Genomic DNA, 22,347 nt, shown 5'->3' with positions numbered 1-22,347 from the left:
TGTCTGGGCTTGCACAGAGCCGTGGAGAAGGAGAAGCATCTAGTCCACCTCTGCATGAGGATGGGCTGCTTTCCTTCCCCGCATTGCCATTTTTAAAGCCAGGATCCCTCTAAGGAAGACGAGCCTAAACCCATTATGCATTTAACTGCATTAAAAAAAACACAAACAAAAAAAAACAACAAAAAAAAAGAAAACTTGGGAAAAAGAGGGTGTTGCTCAATACGGCCACTTTCCCTCGGAAGAACAGCAACTCACTCAAACTAGCCACGGGGACCTGCTTGCAGAAGGCCCCAGCGCCCACGTTGCCCCCAGGAGTTTAGCGAATGCCGCGGTGGGACTTACAGTGGTAGCCCTGCTCCATCGGGGCAGAGTCCTTCTCCCGTTCCCCTTCCCGATGCTTCTGGCTGTGGCGTCGGTGATGCCGGTGGCTCTGCCTAACCAGTGGCATCCGCGCGCCCACGTACAGGGTCCGGTGGCCTGCGAAAAAGCAGCGGTTTTTGCAGCACTCTCGGCATTGCGGCAATGGTTGAGGTGGCCGGTGCCTTGCTAAGCCACGGTTATATATCCCAGGAGCAACGCCAGCTTCCCTGAATGTTATTTTCACTGGACCTCCTTTTTTCCAAGCCTATTTTACTCGAGCTTTGCAACAACACAGCAACAACAAGTGTTGGCTCTGGGTCATCTAAAAGTGCCCCCAAAGTATTGGACCTCTTCTCAAATTCCAGCTTCGGCTGGACAACACTCAGACTTGCTCATTAAGCAGCAACACAAGCTAATTATTTTCAAAATCTCTGTATGGCACGAGGCGACAAGAGACGATCAAATCAGTCCCATCGTAATGAACTCCAGAACAAAAAAAGAAAATCACAGCCCCGCGTCTGCAGCCCTGAAATGATTCTCCTGACCTCTCCAAGCCAGGAGCAGCCTCTGCGAGAAAAAAAGCCGTGAATTATCGAGCCCTGTGGCTACAACTCACACCGTGGCCTCCCGGGGGGCTTTTTCCCTCCGTTTAAAAAGCCGTAATAGTAAAAAACGTGACAATAACTGTGCTGCTTCATTGAGAAGCGCGGCACGTTTTGCTGCACATGATGTGACACCCGACAAGGCACACAGGAGAGACTTTGTGCAATGGGAAAACGCGCTGGGCTGGTGGCTCCTCTACCAGGATCTCAGCAGAGACTCACCTTCCAACTCCTCCTCCTCATAGTGAACACTGACAGTGTTGCTCCTTCTTCCCCGGTCAATCACTGCCTCCTCGTCATGTCTCTGTTTAGCAACGACAAGAAGGGAAAAGTTGGGGCTGGGGGTGGAGAGCTCCCTTACGTCCTCCCAGCCATCACCCACCCCTGCGTCCACGCGAGTCCACGAGCCATCACGCCTCTACGTGCCGCCTCCTCCTCCTTCAGGCACAGCCCTAAAACCACGGACTTGTAGGAGGTTTTCCTTCCCATACGCAAATAAAACAGCCCATAACATCACCTCTACTGTATACCACGAGAGTCTGGACGTCTTTAATACAGCAGGAGAGGGATGAGTGTTTCAGACCAAAAAAACCCACCTCCTGCTTTGTTCTTGAGGTTCCTGTCTAAAAAAGTGATTTCCAAACTGGAAAAAAACCAACCCCAACCCACAAAACTGCACTTTTGAGCCCCGGCCGTGCTACCTGTAACTCTTCCAGAAGTGTCATTTTGTAACCCCCGTTTGGGTTCATCCTCACGTCAGTCACTGGGTTTCGGGGACAACTGAACCTCCAGGTCAGTCAGGGGGCCCGATTCCCCAGGGACTGATGGAGTAGCCCTCACGGGAGGAGCTAAGTGGCACCCAGTGTGCACCAACTCCAGAGACACAATAGGGACCATTGTGAAATCACAAGCTATGATGCGGATCCAGGCAGCTACTTAAAGCCATGCACCCCTAGAGCCTTCCCGCTTGGAAAACTTAGTGCCTGGGGAGAAGCCAGCTCTGCTTGGAGCAAAAACTCTCCAGAACAGAGAAACTTCCTGCATGAGAGGTGTCAGGCTCAAAAGTGTGCAGAAGGAAAACCCTTCACAGGCTCGTTCACCCTCCTGAGAAGCAAAGCCCACTAGCAGCATCATGTTTTCTCTCTTTTTCTTTCTAACAGTAGAGCTGAAGCTCTAGCATCCTGAGGATAACAGGAGGCACAAATACGGTAGGGAAAAAGAATATCTTATTGGATCAATGGGTAGATTCAGAAAAAAACCCTGCTACACAGTAGTTTATCCTGGCTGCTAGCTAGAACCGAGAAGACTGTTTTTTCCACCTGGGTCAACAGTTCCGGTGAAACATACTACCCGCCTAGGACAGCTGCATCTGAGGAACAAGAATTAGTTATCTGCAATACAAGGAATAACAATGAGTCATTTAGTGCCATGATATTCATCAGGCTGCACAGAGAAACAAGAGACAAATGCATTTGAATAACCATGTCTTGTGTTACGTTTTAACCACTTAACATTCCGTGAGAAATACCCCAAGAGCTCAAGAAGAAAGAGCAGAAAGACAGGAGACAGGTGAAAGCCTAGAGCGCCAGCTAGACGGAATGAAAGACCCTTCCAGCAACAACAGCCTGAGAGGCTGCTCAGACATGCAAATTTATGCATGTACCTACAGACAGCACTGAATGAGAAAGCAAGGCCTGGGGGGATCATTTCCCCTCTGCTCAGGGCTGCTGGGGCCAGTCTGTGTGCTCTGTCCAGACTGGGCTCCCCAGGACAAGACTGGGACTCACTGGGGCGAGCCCAGCAAAGGGCCACAAAGGTGACGAAGGGACTGGAGCACTTTTCATATGCGGAGAGGCTGGGAGAGCTGGGACCCTTCAGCCTGGAGAAGGCTCAGGGAGCTCTTATCCATGTACATCTGATGGGAGGGAATGAAGAAGAGGGAACCGGGCTCTTCTCAGCAGCGCCTTCTGGCAGGACAAGAGGCAAAGGGCACAAACTGCAAAACATGAAATTAAAGCTGAACACAAGAAAAACTTTCTGACTGCAACTGTGGTCAAGCACTGCAACCGGTTGCCCACAGAAGTTGTGGTGTCTCCACCCTTGGAGTCCACTCAAAACCTGAGGGGACACGTCCTGGGCAACCTGCTCTGGGTGACCCTGCTTGAGCAGGAGGGCTTGGACTCAATGATATCAAAGGTCCCGAAAACCTCAACGGTTCTGTGAAAGCCACAGACAGAGATCTCTGCCTCAAGCCGAGAGGCAGCAGTCATCAGCCGACTCAGAGGAGCAGGCTGGGAGGCAGCTAGAAAACTCTTCCCAGTTCCTCCCTTGTCATCCCTGCCTCAGGTGTGCAAGCCAGTGCACCGCTCTGTTGAGCCGCCCAGTTCTCATCCCGCTGTGATTCTGCAGGTAACGTTAACACAAAGGAGTGAGAGGGGAAGAGCTTTAGTTAACGGCATGGGAACCTGAAAGCACAGGACAACTTTTCCCCAAATGTGGGCAATGCTGCTTAGATTCTGTCACCTAGGGAAGAGAAGGAAGACGACAAATGGGCCAAAGGGTTACACAGGAATGAAATACGAGGAAGGTGCAAGAGACATCAAAAACATCGATATGTGCCCCAGAAGACTATTTTGTAGTCAACTGACCTGCCCACACCCGACTGTGGGCATGAGGCCTCCGCTCCGACTTCCACTCTTCTCCTCTTCACCATTTCTTCCACTGCAGCACTATCTGACACTTCTTTTCTTCTCTTGACCTTCAAAACATTGCAAACTTGGTATTGATAAAATTTGATTTTGACTTTTCTATTTTAGAACAAAAGTCAGACTTAATATACATCTGTGTTTCGCAACATTGTCCAGGCTTATACAACAAAAACCAAAAAATGACTCAGGAATAAAAGATTAGCTGCCTTATTCAAACAGAAGGTAAGCACTGAGAGGCCATCCAGAGAATTATGCTCAACAGTTTTAAAGAAGAACTACTGCTTCCCAGGACATCCTATTGGCTCCATTTTTAGAGGAGGGCCTAGGAACATCATTAGCAGGAACGTAATGCTAGCAGAGAGAGCGGGATTTCCTCGGGGGGAATTTGGACAGGACACCTTCACTAATTCACTCCATCTTCAGACACTTACCTGTATTGAAAACAAACCCACCCTGAGATCTCACTAAACAACTACTTTCCAAAGAAGCTTAACTTGGTTGTTTTCGACACATGCAGCACTTAGGAAACTACTTCATTATTCAGCACTATTGACCTCATACAGACTCTCACAGCGAAGAAACCATTTGACAGCTCAGCTCAGACTTGGCGAAAACACATTTAACTGAAGCCAGCACGGCTCTCACGTCCTCAGGCAGGACTTCATTCAAAGTCCGCTGGAATTGACAGGAAGGTTTCCCTCAACTTGGATGGTTCTAGGTGAGAATTCACTCCCACCTTACACTGCCTGACTGACACCCAGAAACAGGACAACTACAGCATTGCCTAGATATATCTTCTGCTTCTCCAGACTACTTGGAATATCACTTTTTTTAAAAAAAAAAACAACACACAAAAGAGAACCACACACGCAACTTAAAAGCTCATCACTGCCCTTGTTTACTTCTTTACCTGTAACAGAGGTATTGTAAAATCTGGTGAATATTTGGTGACTGGACTTTCTTTAAACAACTTTATAGTACATTTTTGCATTGCACCACACGTCCTGAGAACAAGATAAATGACTTAGAAACAATGCTGGACTTGCATATGATATCTTGAAACCGAAGAACTGCAAATACAGCTCTTTCAGAATTCCTGGCTGTGAATAACACAAGCCAGTGGGATGGGGACAATTGCTTTGGACTACTTGTCCATTTGATAAGGGAGACCAGAATATCTACTAAGTGCTCACAAGACAGACCAGCTGCAGCCTTTCCCAGGGACCAATCATCAGAACAGGAAACATAAGAAAAAAACCTCAGTTTTCACAACAGAGGAGGTTCAATGCAGAGTCCCACAGAGGTCTCAGCTGGGGCCTGAGGCTCTTCAGGGAATTCATAGAAAACCTGGAAAATGAGACACTAGGGAGGTGACAACATTTGCTAATTATACAAAAGACATTATTACCATTATTACTATCATTATTTAGAAAAACAAATGCATTCTTTCTTTAGGAAAACAGAAACAAAGAGCGTGAAATTCAACGTCAACAAATGTAGTCAAGCATAAGGAAGAAAAACACATGTTCCATATATATATGTGCTGGCTCCAGCCTAGTTACCGACATTCAAGAATGAAGGCTGGGAGCCACTGGGCATTGCTTCATAAAAATACTAGCTGAAGAGTCAGCAGTGGGTGAAAAGGCAAAGAGAAATTCCAGACATTTTCAAAAAAAGCAATACAGGACAAAAGAGAACACATTGCTATGCTCTATTTCAAATCCATGGTACAGCCATACCGCACGCAGTTTTGCTCCCTCTCATTCAAAGACACAGTGGAGGAAGGGAAAGGGAAAAGCAAGACATAGATCATAGATGTTTCCAGACATTATCCAAACATAACCATAGTGAATTACCACAAGATACGCCGTGCTGAAATAGAGCCGAGTTCTAGATACATCGTGCAAATGTAGGGATAAGGCACGAGGTGGACATTCTCATGTTTGAATCTCATCTTCGATACTCTCTCCCATTTACTGACATCTGAGAACAACAATAAGACTTAAGAACATAGCACTAACATTTCAAAGGAGCAGGAGTCCTCTTGTAAAGCTTCAAAAGTCATACCACACTGAACGTATATGCAGAAGGGAGCACCTACAATCTGTCCGTATGAACTTGGTGAAAAAGCGCTAGTAACACATTACAAGAAACACTCACCCAGGTGACACTCTCCCATCAGTTGCTTGCATTAATAGCATTGTGTTTCCTTAACTGTATCTGGCTTCAGTCCTGACATCTTCCCGCAAGAAACAACATGCCAGGCGCTCCCAACCCTGTGAATAAAACCTCATCAGCTTTCCTAACTAAAAAGTAATTTTTTTAAAAACTGAAAAGGACTAGGATTCACAGGAGTAGCGTCATTACATTCACTTCACAGTTCAAAATGGGAGGACAAAAGATAATTGACATGACAAACGCCACAGTTACAGACGTTCCTTCCTGGGGGTGCAGTTCGCACACCTAGGAGCTCATGCGTGCAAGAATGGGTGACGCCAGGCAGCAGTCTCCTTACGTGCCTCTGATCTCAGGAAGAAACAGGTAACGTGAATACTTTTACTCCATTTGCTAGCAGAAACTAACATCCTGAGGACCAGAGATGGAGCCCAAGATTTGCCTAGATGAAACGCTGACGCAATCAGTTCCTTTAAGGGATGAAATTGTTCGTTTGAGTTTGGCTTCAAGGACTCCCACAGCTGGTGATTAACTAAGAGGTATGCTACAGCGAGGAGCCCGACACACAGATTGCAGGACAACTCATCACGCCAGGCCTCTGAGCTTGCAGTTCTCCGCAGGGCCCGGTGCTGGCTGAGCAGGTGGATGGACTTCCCAGTTCTAGAAATACAAGCTCGGGAATCAAACCCTCCTCAAGCACGCAGGCAAAACTGGCTGCGCTTTAGCGAAGCAAACCAACAACGAGGCTTCGTTTGTTTGGGTGCCTCCTCTCTGACAATGCTCTGGGCTACTTTCTCTTCCTGGCAGTAAGAGGAATAAGTTGCTCTCATACATACCAGCTTCTGACAGGGAAAGAGGATGATCTCGTTCTTGCCTGCTAGGACCAGGGGTGGCAATAACGCAGTCTGCCGAGACTGGAAGGGAATGCCTTGGAGGCGGAAACACGTGGGTGTTCATTACTCCTGGGCACTCGGAATCACGGGAGGTGATGATGCCAAAGGGCCTGATCCGATTCACAAACTGACACACCTTAGGACTGAAAAGGCTTCTCCTTCAACTAACTTACTTTTCTCTGCAACAACAGCCTCAGGAGAGTAACTTCTTCTTAACCCTTTACACTACAGCAACTACAATGTTTAATCCTAATGTACCTTACAAGAAAACTACTGCGGTCTTCTCTACTAGTGGGCCAACACTGCTGCGCCTGTAAGGAGCGCTTTACGTTTTATTAACCTTTTGAAACAACGCACTAGCTTTCCTTGCAATCGCATTACGTGGGCTTCCTGGGACTTTACATATACACGTTTGTTTTCTCTGGCTAAATCAGATTTGGAACGCAGGGGTGGCCATCTGAAAACACTGCAAAACATTCTTTTTACGTACATCAGTTCTCTGGTGAAGGCAACAACTGAGGAGGATCTTCAGCTAGTGTAAAACTGCAAAGCTCAAAGGACTCGTACTCCAGCTAAAGATCTGCGCACTACTAGGCAGGAATGTCAAATTAAGCAATGCCCAACAGATACAAGTCATTGGATCTTTTCTTTTACAAGTAGGAAAGAAAGGGTACACAGAAAGATAGTGAAGTGGTCTGTAGAAAATGGATGTAAATCATCAAGATTTCCGAGGATTACTCGAATTGCTTCCTGGAGAGGCCAAAATAAGAAAGGAAGGAAGAATATTAACAAGATAGCCACAATTCCACTGTCAAGTACAGTTTTCAGGCTTGGGAAAAAAATAACATTGCAGTTTGCAGGAGTCATGGAAGAGCAGGTTCCAGATATTTTGCTTTTCCTCTTCCCCTTCTTCCCCCTGCTCCCTCCCATCACCTCAGAGCATGCTGCCCTAACAGAGTCACAGAAACTGAAGTGAATGAATATCTTAACCCTGAATTAACATGGAAGCATTACTATGGAGAGTGGAGGTGTGCTTTTAAATTTAAGAAGTTCTACATTTAAGAAGCCTCCTCCTTGCCAGCACAACACATGCAGTATTGACCTGTTTCAAAAATAAACATATTCCCCTTTTTCGGAATATTGACCCAATTCAGTTACAAAGGAACTGTAATTCAGCTCCAACAAACTCCTGCTTTATAAAGGGGAAACTTTTTCTAGGAATACCTTTCAGTATTTTCAAAAGTGAAAAAGAAAAAAAAAAAAGAACCAATAATTTTCTGTATCAGTTAAGATCAGCACACTTTCTTCAATACTATTTACAATGCTACTACTGTACTCTGAAGATTTGTTTAAACTTAACTAACAGGAGCATTTTTAAGCAGGCAGTATATTGGTCTCATTTCCTCGGGAATGGCAGGGGCTTTCTTCTGTCTCAGGAAGAAGATGACAACAACAGAACTCATCAGCTGTCACCAAGCTTGGCCACAAAGTAATGGCGTCATTAAAAGAACGTCCCCTGGCTCCCACAGCTATGAGGAAAGCACATGCAATTGAGCATTAGATTAGCTGCTATCAAGCTAGCTCACCAGTACTGCCACAGCTCCTGAAAAACTAGGAGGGTCTGACAGCTAGTCAAGCCTGAGAAGTTCAAAGCAGTGGTCAGGTCTGGGGCTGAGAGCGAAACCACGGGAAAGTGCTACTGCAGAACGAATCTGAACAGGAACCAGCAAGGCACGGAGTGCAACGAGCTCCACAAATAGGAGTTTTCATTTGTCCAATTTCAACAGGCAGTAGCTTCTTTGAAGTATTTCTGATAAAAGCATTACTTGCTTACGCTAATGCTGCCTGTTGATGACATTTTTCATTTACGTCATTTTTTTCACCCTCGTACTCTCTAGAGAAGTTCCCCATTACTCGCACTTGAAACGCTGCATTTGACAAAACGTCCTCCGTCCCATAACAAACAAAAGATTTGCTCAGCCTAACATTCAGCTAAGCTCCCGTGGACCTGCTTCATCTCCTACCTCTAACTCCTTGACAGCACTTTCAGTGGTGTCGAGATCCAGACCGCTGTGAAACAAACAGAGAGTTAGTCCCACCCCAGCCAAAAAGCAACAGAGCTACGTTCCTTGTAAGAGTTTAAACAACAACAAAACATCATTCCCATTGCACAGAGAAAATACTTAGCAGGCAGATGAATTCCCAGTTTATTGTTCTTAAAAAACATCCAGTCTTCCACAAGGACTGTTCCTTTTCAATTTTCTGCCCATTTGTATTTTGTGCATCTGAGGATACAAAGGATGAGAGATCAGATCTTTTCAGTCAATCCTCACTAACCTTTAGGACTGGGGTTTTTGACAAGGTGCCCTCAAACCAGCACCTCTCTCTTCCAGCCTATCGCAATGCCATTCTGCTCAAGGGACTAAAAGAAGGAACCGGCAGGACGTGTCTCTCAATCCCCTCCACAGTGCAAACCTGCAGAGGAACGGGCCTTCACAGCATTGGAGCTAGGCCCTGTGATGCTGGGAGTTGGGTACTGCCTGCATCAAACTGTGTTCGCACCTATTAACGACATCTTTTGTAAGCCAGCTTCTCAAAAGTTGGGTGAGGACAAACACTCTCAATTTGACTCACAACATCATAAAAAGTCAGGGTAGTAAGTCAAGCACATGCCAAATAATTTACTTTTTACATATATGACTTCATTCTCCACAAGGGTGAATCAGCTCAGCAGCAATCTCTTACTAGTGGCAAAATACAAGACTAATACATAGCAGTAGGTATCTTGCAAGTGCCACCAAAATGTGAAACGCAAATATAGGCAACTTGCTGTATACAACTGATCACAGACTCTGGCATCTGAATAACAGGAAGGTGAGCTAGAAGCTCTATGTGTTACACCACCCGCACAATTCTCCCACCAACAGGGCTCCTCTCTTGCCTGAGAACAGTAAATTGACACTGGGCTACAGCAAAACTATTGCCAACAATTGAAATGAGAAAAGGTTGCGGTATTTAATTAGGAATTTTAAAAAATGCCATCCATTTAATATAAACTGACAGGACTTCATTCTTTCTGTCTCAGTGTTGTTCATTGAACCCTTCTTTGCTTTCTTGAATAATAGCCATGAATTTTGGGAAGGGTGCAGAGAGGATTACTTGAAGTATAGTGAGGGCTGTGTCCTGTGCCAGAAGCTTTAACAAAAAAAAAAGAAAAAAAAAAGAAAAAAAAAAGAAAAAAAAAAAGAAAAGAGAACTGTGGCAAATGGAAAGAATGACAACTTCAAATCTGCAAGCGCACAAGTGATCAACAAATGCTGGTTGATAGCCTAACGTGGTGAGTAAAGCAATCACAGTACGCCTGCTTCTGCCATGACAAGGGCCAAATGAGAGAACAACCATCAGCCAGGTGTCATGGGCAAGCCATCACTTCTGCACAAAATTAAAGTACAATGGAAACAGGCTGAAGAAAGAGAAATTCACAGAATGACAGTGTGGAAAGATGCCCCTCTGCCTTACTTCAGATGTTCATCTAGAAGAAGTGAAGGAAGAAAACAACAGCTATTCTACTTGCTGCTGCATGAGTGCCTGAACTGGCATGATAACATCTTCCTCCACCCAGGTGTGCTAGAAAGGGAATGCTGCACACATCAGTTACTGAATGAAATTAAATAGATGCAAGTCATAAGTTCATAAACTGATCTCTAAATCACTGCTATTTTGTGGATAGGCAAGGTCAGAGTCTCCATCCCTGTATTTCGTTTCATCTACAGGCTTGGAGTCCATTTGACTCTCACTTAAAGTTACTCCTGATTTCACTCTTGAACTGAACAACGGGGAAACAAAAACGGACTTCTTGCATCCCTAGCCCCATGGTTACTTGCAACGAACGGTAAAAGGATGGTCACAGTGCATGTTTTTAGGGTTTTATCTGCCATTTGACAACACTTCCAGTTACCCACTGGCCAGATAAACACTAACATTAGACACTGCGTAGAGGTCTGGCTTATCAGAGCTATCGCTCCTCTGTCATTGGGTCTTCTTGTCCACAGCTTTTGTAGAGCCACAGCAAAACAGCCCTCTTCTCTCCCGTTGCATATACATAATGGGCAGCTACACTCATCAGCTAGTCACAGACCTGTGGCACATGAAAGAGGAGCTGGGCATGACCTTCAGCATCAAAATCACCTGCCTCCAAGTTCAGAGCAGCGTGGCAGCCCACCCCCCTCAGTGAGGAGCGAGGCTCTGCAAGCCAACACAGAGAGAGGGGAATGCGCTGCCTCCTGTCATGGAGGCTACCCTCACACCGTCATCAGTTTTAATTGTGATTCTCCTGTAGCAGCATGAACTACTCCTATCAAAGAGGTAATGACAACAACAAAACTTTTGAAACCAACTTCCTGGATTCTACATGAGAGTGAAAAATACGTGCTTTCCTCCAAACGATGCTGCTTGGTTTTTTCTTCCTCCTCCTTTTTTCCCCCTTTTTGCTTAGTATTCAGCTGTGGGTTTTGCATCTCCTCAGAGATGAGCACAACATAGCGGGTTCCTCACTGGACCTGTTCATGACAAACTTCACTGCCAGTTTCTAATGCTTCTTCTAGCAGCTAAGTTTTGTCCCTCACTATGGTTTCAGGCTTCCCACCTGGCCGAGTTGTTGCACTGTGTTCATAGGTCTCAACCTACCATATTGCCCTGGAAGGAGCAAAATTCCCACTTGCTGACACTAGAGAGGAAACTTGCAGTCTGTGACAGGCCACAAATCCTCCTCTCCTATCAGGGTAAAAAAAAAGCAGGTACTTGGTACCACACGCCCTGCTTTTCCAACATAGGCCACCTTTTTCAGGCTTCTCACAGACAGAGCACTTGAAGAAGGAAGACAATCCGGGGCTGAGTTATCCTGCAGGACCACCAGCATCTCTCAGCAGGATCCTGGCCTGACATTCATGAAATGGGCCAGGGCTCTCCCTACCTACACATGCACACACACAGAAAACCATCCATCTACTCTCATTCCTCATTTTCCTTTCCATGGCATTCCCATTTTTGCTGTCACAAACTAGGTATCCCAAGGAGAGTGTTGCAAGGAAGGTCCTTGGCAAAGCTGGTTCCTTACACGACTGTTTGGTAAGGACTATGACAAACCACTAAACAGGCATGTAAAAACCACAAAGCACGTGATTCTGAAAATCATGCATTACCATTTTTCTATGCATTTTTTTCATGCTGCTTTGCAGTGTACATTTGCCTATTGTGTTTTAACAGTGAGATTGATTTAATTGGCAATTGTTTATCTAATATTGCTAGTCTCCTATGTTATTACTATTTTTACAGGCATCAAAAAATTCTGATGAAAATGTTTTAAAGTTGAAAGAACACCCACAATAGAAGAAAGTTCCAAAATCACCTGAGAAATTTCCAAGGCTTACTTTCTTCCTCAGAAATACAACAAAATAATTATGATTTTCATTGCAGTTTCATTTAACTGAAGTCTGTTTTCCACCTTGTGAAATGGGAAATAAATACACTGTTATTCTCAGTGTTAACATACTACTTCCAATTAGCTGTACCTTTATATTAACTTTAGCTACGAGACATTTACTTGCATGCTTCTAAATATACAGTTGGGTTATTTCATTTTATAATCCAGGCTGCCTGGAAACTATAGAGCCAGAATTTTTTTTCTTTCTTTTTCATAAAGAAGAGTTTCATTTTAAGAATATATGACCAAGAAGAATAAAGCTGAGAAGAAGAAATTTCAGGAAATGGGTATAAAATGAACTCAGCAATCCTCTCTCAACTCTCCATTGGTTCTATTGAGACGATCTTCTCAAAGCCGCTTTGCAGGCTAAGTTGGCCATATGTCCACACTGCCTAGGCTGCAGCAAGGCACCAGCCTTTGTTCGACAAGCAGCAACGCTTTGAAAATAGTGGGCTTTTGATGCACTTTCCAGTCGGCACTCATATGTAGTTTGGATGCATCTTCTGGACGCAAGCCACCTGAAGCATCACTAGTCAACGCACACCTGGAGAAGAGGCATAGCCCAAACCACTGTAGTTACATGGCCAGGTCAGCACGATGCTATAGCCAGTGTGACCCAGAAAACTAGATGCAACGATGCCTCACCGTGACCAGTCATGGTGTCATCTCAACACGGGCACCAAGCAAGGAGGTTGCTGATCAGGTAACTGCCACTGGGCTTCACAAGACTAAACTAACACCTGGGTCTTGACTGCTTACAAGTTTGGGACAGACAAAAGCCCTAAAACACGCAGAAATCGTAGACTTGATCAGCGACACTAGCATAAATGGAATGCTTATGGCAGTCATCCCAGGAAAATGCTAAGTGCCACACAAATGGACACTATCCTCCAGTAGATGCTACGCAACAGGGAACCCGTGGACATGCCCAGCCCAGCCAAGGATGGCCTTCTGTCAGAAAGCAACTGTTAGTTTCATCACTAAGTCGAGGACAAGCCAGATGGCTGTAGTTTCACACACCTGCACGCTCCAGTGCTGACACTGAACAGGCTGGTGCCAAGCGAGGAAAGCCACAAGGTAATGTGAGTTTAGTGCAGGCAGAGGATGATGACCACCACCCTCTCTCTCCTCCTGGACTGGGCAGCTCATCCCAGACCTGGCACTACTCCAGGCTTTCTGCCAGCTCATTTACCCACAGCCCAGTCCTGCAAATCCAGTCCTGCCAAGGGATGCTGGTGTCACTCTGCCAGAAACAGCCTGGGGTGACAGGCCTTGGTTCAGTAAGAATCGCAAAAAAAAACCAAACCCAAAAACAACAACAAAAACAAAATCACACAAAATCCCACACACAACATAAAACTGGCACAGGAGCTAGACCCCCCCTGCATGTGAACCAGCTGGTTATCCATGGCCACGAGGAGGTCACCGCAGGTCACCTCAGCTCTCTTACCTGCAGCTCTGGCTGTCCCTCACAAAACAGCTGAACCCCTCCTGCCTTTCCTGTCCTGCTAGTAACATCCCACTGAAAAACAATCCCTCCGTGGTCACCAGAGAACAGCCAAGGAGGACACGGGGCAGAGCCACTTACAAAGGGAACAGTGAGGTGGCCCTGGGGTCCGCATGGTTACAGAGAAGTCAAGTATGGCACAAATGCTCTCCAAGACTAGGCAGACCGTAGTCAGGTGCTGTGGAATAGCAAGGATCCCTCGCAGCACTCAGCCTTTCTGTACTGGGGATGTCAAACAGCATGAACACGGGTGCAGTTGTCTAGCCAGAGCTACAGCCATGGGGACTTACTCTACAAATTGTGCATACCTGGCCCTCAAAAGCCAGCATTTTGTCTCAGAGTTCAACAAAGCCAGTGTTTATCTCAATGTGGTCACATAGCAAACCTGTTTCTTTCACCTCCTCTCCAGAAAATATCTCCTGTTCAAAAAAAAACAAAACCACAGATGGTTGCTGTTCATGCTACCCATCTGAAATTTTGAGTCAAGTTAGCTTTTGGTGCTTTGTTTCTATCACCAGAGTCCTTGAAATTCCCACAGAAGTATGCAGGCACTCAGAAGAGAACAGAGAACTGGTTGATTGATTACCTTGCTCTCCATCTGAATTGCACTCCATTAGCTAATGCCATTCAGCTTGTGACATCTTAGTTGCCTTAGGCATATACTGGTACAGCCCTGCTAAAGGCAGGTACTCTGATAAAACTGCAGGGATAAAACTGGCAGAGAATCTGCTCTCACATCTGAGGCCATGCCTGGGCCAACAAAACCAAACAAAAATAGAGAAGTTTAGAAGCCAGCTACTGAAAGTATTGAACAGGTAGTTCCCAAGAAAGTGTCTGTGGACAGGAGGAGTGTCACTAAGATGACTTCACCTTTGACAAGACAAAGGAAAAGTATAATCACATTTTGTACATCAATAGACACACAAATTCAGCAACTGAAAGATTAATGAGAGAATGGGCTTATTTGCTTTCCTATCACTTTGTCTTATCTCAGGGCTGGAGGAAATACACTAGAAGATTGCCCAGGTAGTATTTTAGGCCAAGTTCTCTGTTGACATCAACATTAGGAGAGAGTACTGGTTAAAAAGAGATGCCACCTTAGTCTAGTATCTCTGCAAAGATCAACATTTAAGCAGTATTTTTTAAGACCTAGAGAAAGCTCAGCAGGACCCCCAGAAATGCTTCTGCAGAAGCAACAAGCAGCAACCTCTGCGACCAGGCTTCGATTCAAAACAGATCAAAGCATTTGGCTGACCCTGGAAATGAACTAATGCTTTCTAAGGCTACAGATAATCTCACTAAGACCATTACCCAACTCACAATGAACTGATAAAAACGTTTTCACTGCTTCTCTATGGAAGTTGTCTCTGTCATTTGCACTTCCCCTCCCTCCTTAGAGGAAACTCCTTCAGACAAATTTAAATTACACTTGCGGACCTGTATTAGTATCTCATCACATGAGTTTCTTCTTTGCTATCATCTGAGCTGTGAACTCAGTGCCACTTTTTTTCCAGGACTGGGAGATGAAGCTTGCCTTTTAAGAAACTTCTCTATGGAACACTCAACTCACAAAACACTCCGTTTACAGAGGAAAAAAAAGTTAAAATATGTTATCCTGGTTTGCCTCAAACACAGATGGGGAAACGCTCCAGAGAAAAATCCCAGCTGTCAATCTGCACTGCAGACCTCTACTTCATACTGATGTTAGAGGGAGTTCCACCCAGCAGATGTGTGCAGACAATGCAACAAAAATCTGCAATGCAGACAACAGATCCACAATGCAGATCAGACGCTAGGATTTTACTCACAGGGTGATAATTCAGCTTCGCTGTTCCCACTACAGAATCACAGAGAAATGCTGAGGCTGGAGGGGGCCTCTGGAGATCATCTAGTCCAACCCCCTTGCTCAAAGCAGCGTCAGCGACAGCAGGTTGCCCAGGACTCTGTCCCATCATGTTCTGAATATCTCCAAGGATGGAGATTCCACAACTTCTCTGGACAACCTCTGCCAGTGTCTGGCTACCCCTCCCAGTAAAAAAAAACCCAAAGCCAAAAAAAATCCAACCCAAAAACCATTTCAGAAAAAAAAAAGAGCTGCTTCTTATGTTTGAATGGTATTTCCTGAATTTCCATTTTTGCCCTCCGCCTCTTGTCCTGTCACTGGGCACTACGGCGAAGAGCCTGGCCCCATCTTGTGTGCTCCCTTCCGTCAGGTATTTACATTGATAAGCTTCCCCCAAGCCTTCTCACCTCCAGGCTGAGCAGTCCCAGCTCTCCTGGCCTCCCCTTCTATGTCAGATGCTCCAGTCTCGTCATCTTCTTCATGATCCTTTGCTGGACTCTTTCCAGTATGCCCCTGTCTCTCTTGCACTGCGGAATCCAGAACTGGACCCAGCGCTCCACATGTGGCCTCACCAGTGCTGAGCAGAGCGGAAGATGGACCTGCTGGTGACGCTCTTCCTAATGCCACCCAGGATGCTGTTGGCCGCCGCCCTTGCTGCAAGGTCACGTTGCCGGCTCACGGTCTAAGTTGTTGTCCACCAGGACCCCAAGCTTCTTCTCAGCAAAGCTGCTTTCCAGTCAGTCAGCCCCCAGCACATACTGGGGCATGGGGTTTTTCCCTGCCGCGGAGCAGGACTTTGTGCCTCCCCTTGCTGAACTGCATGAGGTTCCTGTCAGCCCAGTTCTCCAGCCTGTGGAGGTCCCTCTGGATGGCAACACACCCACCAGGTCTACCAACCACAGCCCCTCTTTTGGGGGCGGGGGGGTGTTCATCTACAAACTTGCTGAGGGTGCGCTGTGCCCCATCATCCAGGTCATTCATGTTAAACAGCACAAACCACAGTTGTATAGGCCATAACACAGCCATGCTGGGGCACGGGCGACCGGGGCGGAAACCGATCTGTGTAAAATAGATTGAATCAGTTTCTGCTATTATAAAATTTTCACTCATTATTGTACCGCTGCTTCAAAAAGAATGACATATAGAAGATGACAAATCTGAGTTTAACCTCAATTCAGAAAAAAATGAGTTTGGAAAAAAGAGAGCAATACGGCTGATATTCTGCTGCAGCACAAAACTAAGGAGCCTGTATTCTGTTGATACCAAACAGCAGCTTCTGTAAGAAATTAAGACAGTTTTGCTAGCAGAAGAGATGATGTATCAGGATAACACAATTATTTATATGACATAATGAATTAGAAAGCAGAAAAGCACTAAGCACATTTTTTTTTTCTGAGAACTAATGCAATGAGCAAACACGCAAAGCCCAAGCAACACAAAGAAAACCTACGTGTCAGCTCATGGCTTGCCAACACCATCTTCAGGTGCTCAGAAAGTGCCTTGGCTACATTAGAATCAGCATTAAAGCAGTGGAGAAAAAAGGTCAACAGTTAAAGACCATACTGATTCCAAGTCTGCAAGCTTCACAGAGTTTTTGTGAAAGCCAGTGGGCACTCCACAGACGGGAATTTGCTGTATCTAGCCCAGGCCACTTTGACTAACACATCATTCAACAGCATCGCTCATGATTCAGCAAAAACACTCTGCCAAGTTTAGCAGATTTCTAACATTAATCAACAAAGAGGCACGTTTCAGTGCACGAGCACCGCTTTGAAATACCAAGCCACACATTCACCTGCAGTAAATCAGTAGAACTCCACAGAAGTCAACTGAGTTTTATGCCAATTTACACCAATTTTGGCCCACCCCATTTACACTACTACACTCTCTCATTCTTTTACTCAAGTACTGCAGGCATTGCAGGTAATCACATTAGAAGCAACTTTAAAACTATTTAGGAAGCGAAGAAACTCTCACAAGGAGCTACAGTGCCAGAAGAGGAATCCAACTTTCTCAACATCTTCAGAATGAATCTGAGTATTACTTTATCATAAGTAATACTGTCTGGAATTAGGGCAGGCTTAATTGTAACTGCTACAAGCAGCCGGAAGGATAACAAGCATCTTTTTGATTCAGGAGCAGATACTATTGGTGACAATTACATGACAAAAATCAGTCTTGAGGTTCCAAGTACTGGAAAGAGAAATGTTACCTTCTTCTTAGAAACTCCAACTACAGATGCTCACGCTGATCTAAATGCTGCTTGCGCACATCATTTAAGAGGAAGCAAAAGAAGCTTCTGAGAGTTTTCCTTTTTACAAGAAATGCTCTTCAGTAGCTCTCATTTACAAGAAACACAACTTCAGGTCTAGCCCTTTCTCAGCTGAGCTGAGAGAAAATTTGCTCTGACAAGGAACTGCAAGAGCTCACATGAAAGAAGAGACAGATCAAAGCTACAGACATAACAGAAGGAAGCCCTGGGCACAAATGGGGACCCAAAGCCCACATTCCTGGGTCAATTGCCACACCTCAGAATAAAGGCCTTTCCACCAAAAGAAGATACAAGATTGCTCTTTGCCAGAGTACTGGTGCTGCACTGACAGCAAAGTTAAACTACAGGCCTGGTTTCAAAACAACCGGAGTCAATTTATAAAGTTTAGATCCATTTATAAAGTTCACGTGGAAACCAGCTAACACATGATAGCTTTAGCAGTCTTGCTGAGAACACTTCAGTAGATTCAGATCCAAAAATTATTACAACTACAAATAATTGTCCCAATCTGCAAACTACAGGCACAGCGGCTCTGACATCAGCATGTGCTGAGTACTCAGATGGATAGTGTGATAATTTCCAAATGAGACCTTTCTATTACATAAGAGAGTTTCCAGAAGTTGCCAGTTGGCAGCCTAACAGGCAAAAACCAGATAAAAGAACAGCCATTAGCAAGTTAGGGGGGTAAGGAGTGTTGACAGTTCACGGCAGCTTACCTACACCTTGCTATCTCTCTGCAAAGGCACTGCTAGGCTGGGCTTTAGAATTCCTGGCAAAGGAATCTCCAGCAAAATACAGCAGTTACCAAAAATCATTCTGCATGGGGAGGCAAACCAGACAAAACCTTCATCAGAAAGCACAGGGTCAAAAGAGAGATACACAGAGCAGGGGGTGCAAACAGGGGACTCCAAGCAACCCATAGCTGGTAGTCAGAGCATTCCTGGGGGAATCAACAACTCAATCCATTGGATGCATGACACCTGCAACAGGTATGGGGATTTCCAATGTGTCCCAGGTGAATGTTTAGCATAGATTCTCTCCTGGGTTTCATCAAAAAAACAAATCTCAAATTGATCTTTCGATGCATAAATGGCTAGTGTTTTCCCAAGACGGAACACAGTTTTCTCTCCAGATCTGATTGTCACACTCAATTAACTGGAGCTAAGTATCCCTTTTTCCTCCTCCTTCAAAGCTCTTCACACTAAGAAGAAACGCAGGACCTTAACAAAGATTAAGCTCTTATCCATCAGCCTTAAGATTATTTTGGGTCATTGCACGATTGCTATTGTTGTTATTCCCTTCAAAATATTCCTGAACTCTTACTTGCAGGTTTTGTGGTCTCAAAACCAAACCAAATCTGTCCTTGATTGGATTGGATCTGGAGAATGTTTTACCACATCCTTTAGGAAAGCATCACAGTACAACGTACCACGTAACTTCATTGCCATCAGCCAGCCATTTAAAAGCAGATGAAACTGTATAGGAATTTCCTTTGGAGTGCCGCCTTAATGCTTCTTGCTTATGCAAATTAAAGAACTCAAGGCTTCAGCAATTCAAAGACACTTAGCTCAGCTCATCACACTCTCTCTGACTGCCAAGACTAAGAAAGCCACTATCCCACTTTCTCATTGGGAATCAATTATACACCATGACAGCCTTAATTCAATAACAGCGTGAGCAACTTATGGACCACAGGACATGGACAGACTGCCAGGACAATAAATCTCTTCCAGAGCCCACATTCCCCTCCTCCCAAGTGCCCTTCAAGGGCAAGCTGCAGGCTGGAGGAATAGGCCAGGTGGCCACCAGCCCCTTTCCAGGGCTATTCTGCCTGAAAACCCAGCTGCTCCTGCCCATTAGGTGACACGCCAGGACAGCCAGTTCACATCAGGAAACCCTCGACCTCTGCATGTGCACAGAAAGACCACGCTGGGCGTCACCACATGCCAAGAGGCCAGGGGGTCATGGCATAGAATTAACCCGAATAAGATATGTGGTCCCCTCCACCAGGGTGATTAGACACGATTTATAGCATAACAGTAGTGACAAGAGTACCTTTCATTAGCAGCACTTCGAGTACTCAAAGCTGCAGCACAAGCTGTGACTGGTTTCTTAGGCACTTGTGCTTTACATCTTTCCTACCTTCCCCACAGCAACACATTCTCTGATCTGCTGTGTCTCCTGCTGCTCTGCTCTCCTTGGGCTTTTCCTCCAAATAGCGCCCTGCCTGCTTGTGTGGTCACATATGGCGCCTCCTTCACAGCTACAGATGTGCTGATTACATAGAGAGGATGTTAGCACTGCTCAGCCAGACAGCAACTCTGGGAAGTCAGCTTCTCTCTCTCCTATCCATTCCTTCACTGGGACCCTTTCTTATCCTACCAGCAGTTTTCACAAAGCAGAGAGGAACTAAATACCTGTCCTGGTTTCAGCTGGGATAGAGTTAACTGTCTTCCTAGTAGCTATGTTTTGAGTTCAGTATGCAAAGAACCTTGATCACACTGATGTTTGCAGTTGTTGCTAAGTAGTGTTTAGACTATAGTCAAGGATTTTTCAGCTTCTCCTGCCCAGCCAGCGAGAAAGCTGGAGGGGCACAAGAAGTTGGCACAGGACACAGCCAGGGCACCTGACCCAAACTGGCCAACAGGGTATTCCATACCATGCGACGTCCCATCTACTATAGGAACTGGGGAGTGGGGTGGGGGGGAATCGCTGTTCGGGGACTAGCTGGGTGTCGATGGGCGGGTGGTGACCAATTGCACTGCGCATCATTTGTACATTCCAATCCTTTTATTATTGCTGTTGTCATCTTATTAGTGTTATCATTATTAGTTTCTTCTTTTCTGTTCCATTAAACCGTTCTTATCTCAACCCATGAGTTCTACTTCTTGTTCCTGATTTTCTCCCCCATCCCACTGGCGGGGGAGGGGAGCGAGTGAGCGGCTGCGTGGTGCTTAGTTGCTGGCTGGGGTTAAACCACAACAACACCTTTGAGATGTCTACCATTCTGTTAAGCTACTGATCAAGTTCAGCTATGCTTAAGAACTTAACGGCAAGGCTGACTGAGAGATATACAGCAATTTCCTTTGGAAAAGGATAGCCAGTTTTCCTTAGGAAACCAGGCTAAAAATTATGTCAACAGGAATTGCAAGGCATCCCAGTTTGATATTAGTAGGTAGAGGCTTTTAGTCGCTCATGGTGGAGACAACTAAATAGTGCATTATTAAACACTTCCTTATCAGAATAAAGGCTATCCTTAAGTTAGTGTCTTTTCCTATATACAACTCCCTGCCCATATACAGTTTCTTCTGAAAACCTGCAAGGAAGACTGGGCTAGCAACTTCGGTAAGCCAAGCAACTAAGCACAGACCCGGGAACAGCCTTGTATACCCACAGGAGTGCCGCACAGACATTTGAGACTCACGTGGTTGGAGAGGTATACCACCATCCGGATTTAAAAATACGTTTGTCCTCTGTGTGTGGTGGGGGTACCGTAGTCCATGTCAAGGACTGGGGGTGATCTGCATGCTTACAAAGACAGACCTGGAAGCCTTGCACAGCTGCAAAACAAATGCTCAGAGTTTATTATGGTACCAGATTCACGTGACGTACGTCAGGCAGAGAAGGGTGGTCAAGGACAGGCACTGGGCAGTCCTCAAAGCAGGACTTCTTTACTACCAGGACTTTGTTTAGCCATGGAGCTTCAGCTCAAACTCTCATTCCCATTTTGGAAGGGGATTTCTTCCCTGCCTTTCCGAGGCACAGCTCTGTTAGGACACCCACAGTCCATCTGAATTTCTCAACTTGGGTCTCTTCATGTGTCTGATATTTACAGGGACAGAATCTCTGGCTTTGCTTGTCATCAATAATACATCTATCCTATGAAGAACAAGAAGACTGGGACACCAAAAAAAAACCCCAACCCAAAAGACAGAGAAGTCCATTTCTCTTTCAACTGCCTGAAAAAACACCTTCCTCCTGGACCCCTGTGGGTATACGCAAAGAGAGAGAGAATGCAGCCTTTGAACAGTAACTGGCATAAATCTTTCTCCTCTGATCATTTGCCCTCTGACTCATAAATCTCAATCCACCAAGAAAATAGTGCACAGCTCTCACAAAGCATGACATGCACCTAGAAGGGAAGCACAATTAAAAGAAGAGACAAGAGAGACAAATGATATGGGAGCCATTTCCTTAATGAACAGAACACTCTTCCCTTCTTATTTGTCATAATGACTACCAATAAATAACAGGAAGAAGCAACAGGTTTGAATACAACGCTGATGAATTTAAGTTTAATGCAAGTAAAGTGCCTTATAACAAGTCTGGATTGAAAAAGATGTTGAGAAGGGTGGTTTTCAGAGAGACTGCTTACATTTTAATGTTTAGCGAGACCTGAATCTGCAGTAGATGGGTACAAAAAACAATGAGAAAATGTCGTCTTTTTTTTTTTTTTTTAACAAGTTAGGGCAAGTGAGAGTCATCTCTCATTTTTGTGTGTTCTT

General features: G+C 45.3%; 1 protein-coding gene across 1 annotated transcript in view; it reads right to left on the bottom strand.

Moving 5' to 3' along the window:
• LOC142027818 (electroneutral sodium bicarbonate exchanger 1-like) overlaps positions 1-22,347 on the bottom strand; it is a 46,066-nt gene that overhangs the window by 10,903 nt on the left and 12,816 nt on the right. The window contains exons 3-4 of the mRNA XM_075022019.1: positions 1,185-1,380; positions 331-477 (exon numbers count right to left, since the gene is read on the bottom strand). Of these exons, the coding sequence (XP_074878120.1) occupies positions 331-477; positions 1,185-1,380 (343 nt within the window). The remainder of the gene's footprint in view (positions 1-330; positions 478-1,184; positions 1,381-22,347) is intronic.

The sequence above is a fragment of the Buteo buteo genome, unplaced genomic scaffold (genome assembly GCF_964188355.1).
Source record: "Buteo buteo unplaced genomic scaffold, bButBut1.hap1.1 HAP1_SCAFFOLD_59, whole genome shotgun sequence".
In the NCBI taxonomy this organism is placed as follows: domain Eukaryota; kingdom Metazoa; phylum Chordata; class Aves; order Accipitriformes; family Accipitridae; genus Buteo; species Buteo buteo.
Note: the sequence above shows the minus strand (reverse complement) of the source record. Positions and strands in the feature narration are given on the sequence as shown.